General features: G+C 33.0%; 1 protein-coding gene across 1 annotated transcript; it reads right to left on the bottom strand.

The window, feature by feature from the left end:
• LOC311297396 (olfactory receptor 6N2-like) lies at window positions 1-918 on the bottom strand (the record flags this gene model as incomplete). The annotated part of the gene is made up of 1 exon (XM_084419641.1): window positions 1-918. One exon carries the CDS (start codon window positions 916-918, stop codon window positions 1-3), a length of 918 nt encoding a protein of 305 aa, XP_084275767.1.
• Window positions 919-1,497: the final 579 nt, after the last annotated feature.

Below are 1,497 nucleotides of genomic sequence, written 5' to 3' on the forward strand. Positions count from 1 at the left end.
CTATTTGGATGCTTTTATAATACATATAATTTTTTTGCGAATTTCAGGAAAATTAAAACCATAAACAAGAGGGTTCAGGATGGGTGGTACAATAAGAAACTGCAGTGAAAAAATTATTGACAGGCCTAGAGGGAGATCCAAAGTCGTGACCCGACTCAAAGTGACCTCACAAAAAATAGCAATAGAGAAATTTAAAAGGATCACCATGTGTGGAATACAAGTTTGATATGCTTTTCTCCTGAACTCTGGTGAACTTTTTGTACAAATTATAAGAATTTTAACATAGGAATATAATATAAAACTTAAAGGCATGATAAGAGTTGTGGTCACTATGAAAAAGCCAAAAACATTATTAATAATAGTGTTTGCACAAGACAGCTTGATAATTTCCCAGCTGTGACAATACACTTTCCACAGTTTGTTACCACACATAATCAGTCTGGCTTTTAAAATACCAGCAATACCAACACAAAGCATTGGATAAATCCAGCTTATAGCTATTAAAACAGATAAAATCCTGGGAGTCATTATGCTGTTGTATTGTAAAGGATTACAGATTGCTACATATCTGTCAAATGCCATTAACATTAATATTGTATTTTCATTTGATGCATATGAATAAATGACAAAAGCCTGTAAGAGGCATGCTTCACGGGACACCAAGTGTGTATCAGACAGCAAGTCTGTCAGTAACCTTGGGAAAAAGCCAGCTGTTCCAAACACAGAGTTGATGGACAAACATGCAATCAGAATGTACATGGGCAGGTGTAAAGTCCTTTCCAGACAAATTGCAAGAATTATAAAGGCATTAAAGAATATAATAGCACAGTATAAAATAATTCCCAAACTGAAGAAAGTATATTTTATGTACCCAATATTTTCAAACAACATCAAGTAAAAATATGTTCCATTTTCCATTTTTCGTTAAGCAAAGGATGGATTCATTGACCTGAGGATGAAAGAAGACACAGTTCACGTGATTTTTACTTCAAAAAAAGATTGTTTGGTAACATTATTTTACAGTGTCCTTGTTACATATGCTACATGTAGTTAATATAGTAATAACTATAAATTATGCATAAGTAGCTACACACAACTAACCCTAAACATATTCTTAATCCTAACTCTAACCCCCCTACAGTAAGTACATTTAGTTGATTAATATTACTCTGCACCACTGCATTGTAACAAGGACACCTTAAAATTTAACCTTAAAGTGTAACCAACTGTTTTCATGCTTATGAGCTTTGTATAATTTAGCCACAATGTTTAATACATCATGTGAATATGAATTATTTAGTCAGTTTAACAATATACATTTACATGAAATTGCATTACCAGAAATACCTTCTGTGATACGATCTGACATTACCATCACTTTATCTTCAGAAAATGTGTGAATGTGCAGAGAATCAGGTCTAGCCTATGTGTGCTCTGTGTGTGCTCTGTTTAGAAGACCGAAGAATAACCATACATGCTTTTTTTATATACCATAAA

The sequence above is a fragment of the Rutilus rutilus genome (assembly GCF_951802725.1).
Source record: "Rutilus rutilus genome assembly, chromosome: 9".
Classification (NCBI taxonomy): Eukaryota; Metazoa; Chordata; class Actinopteri; order Cypriniformes; family Leuciscidae; genus Rutilus; species Rutilus rutilus.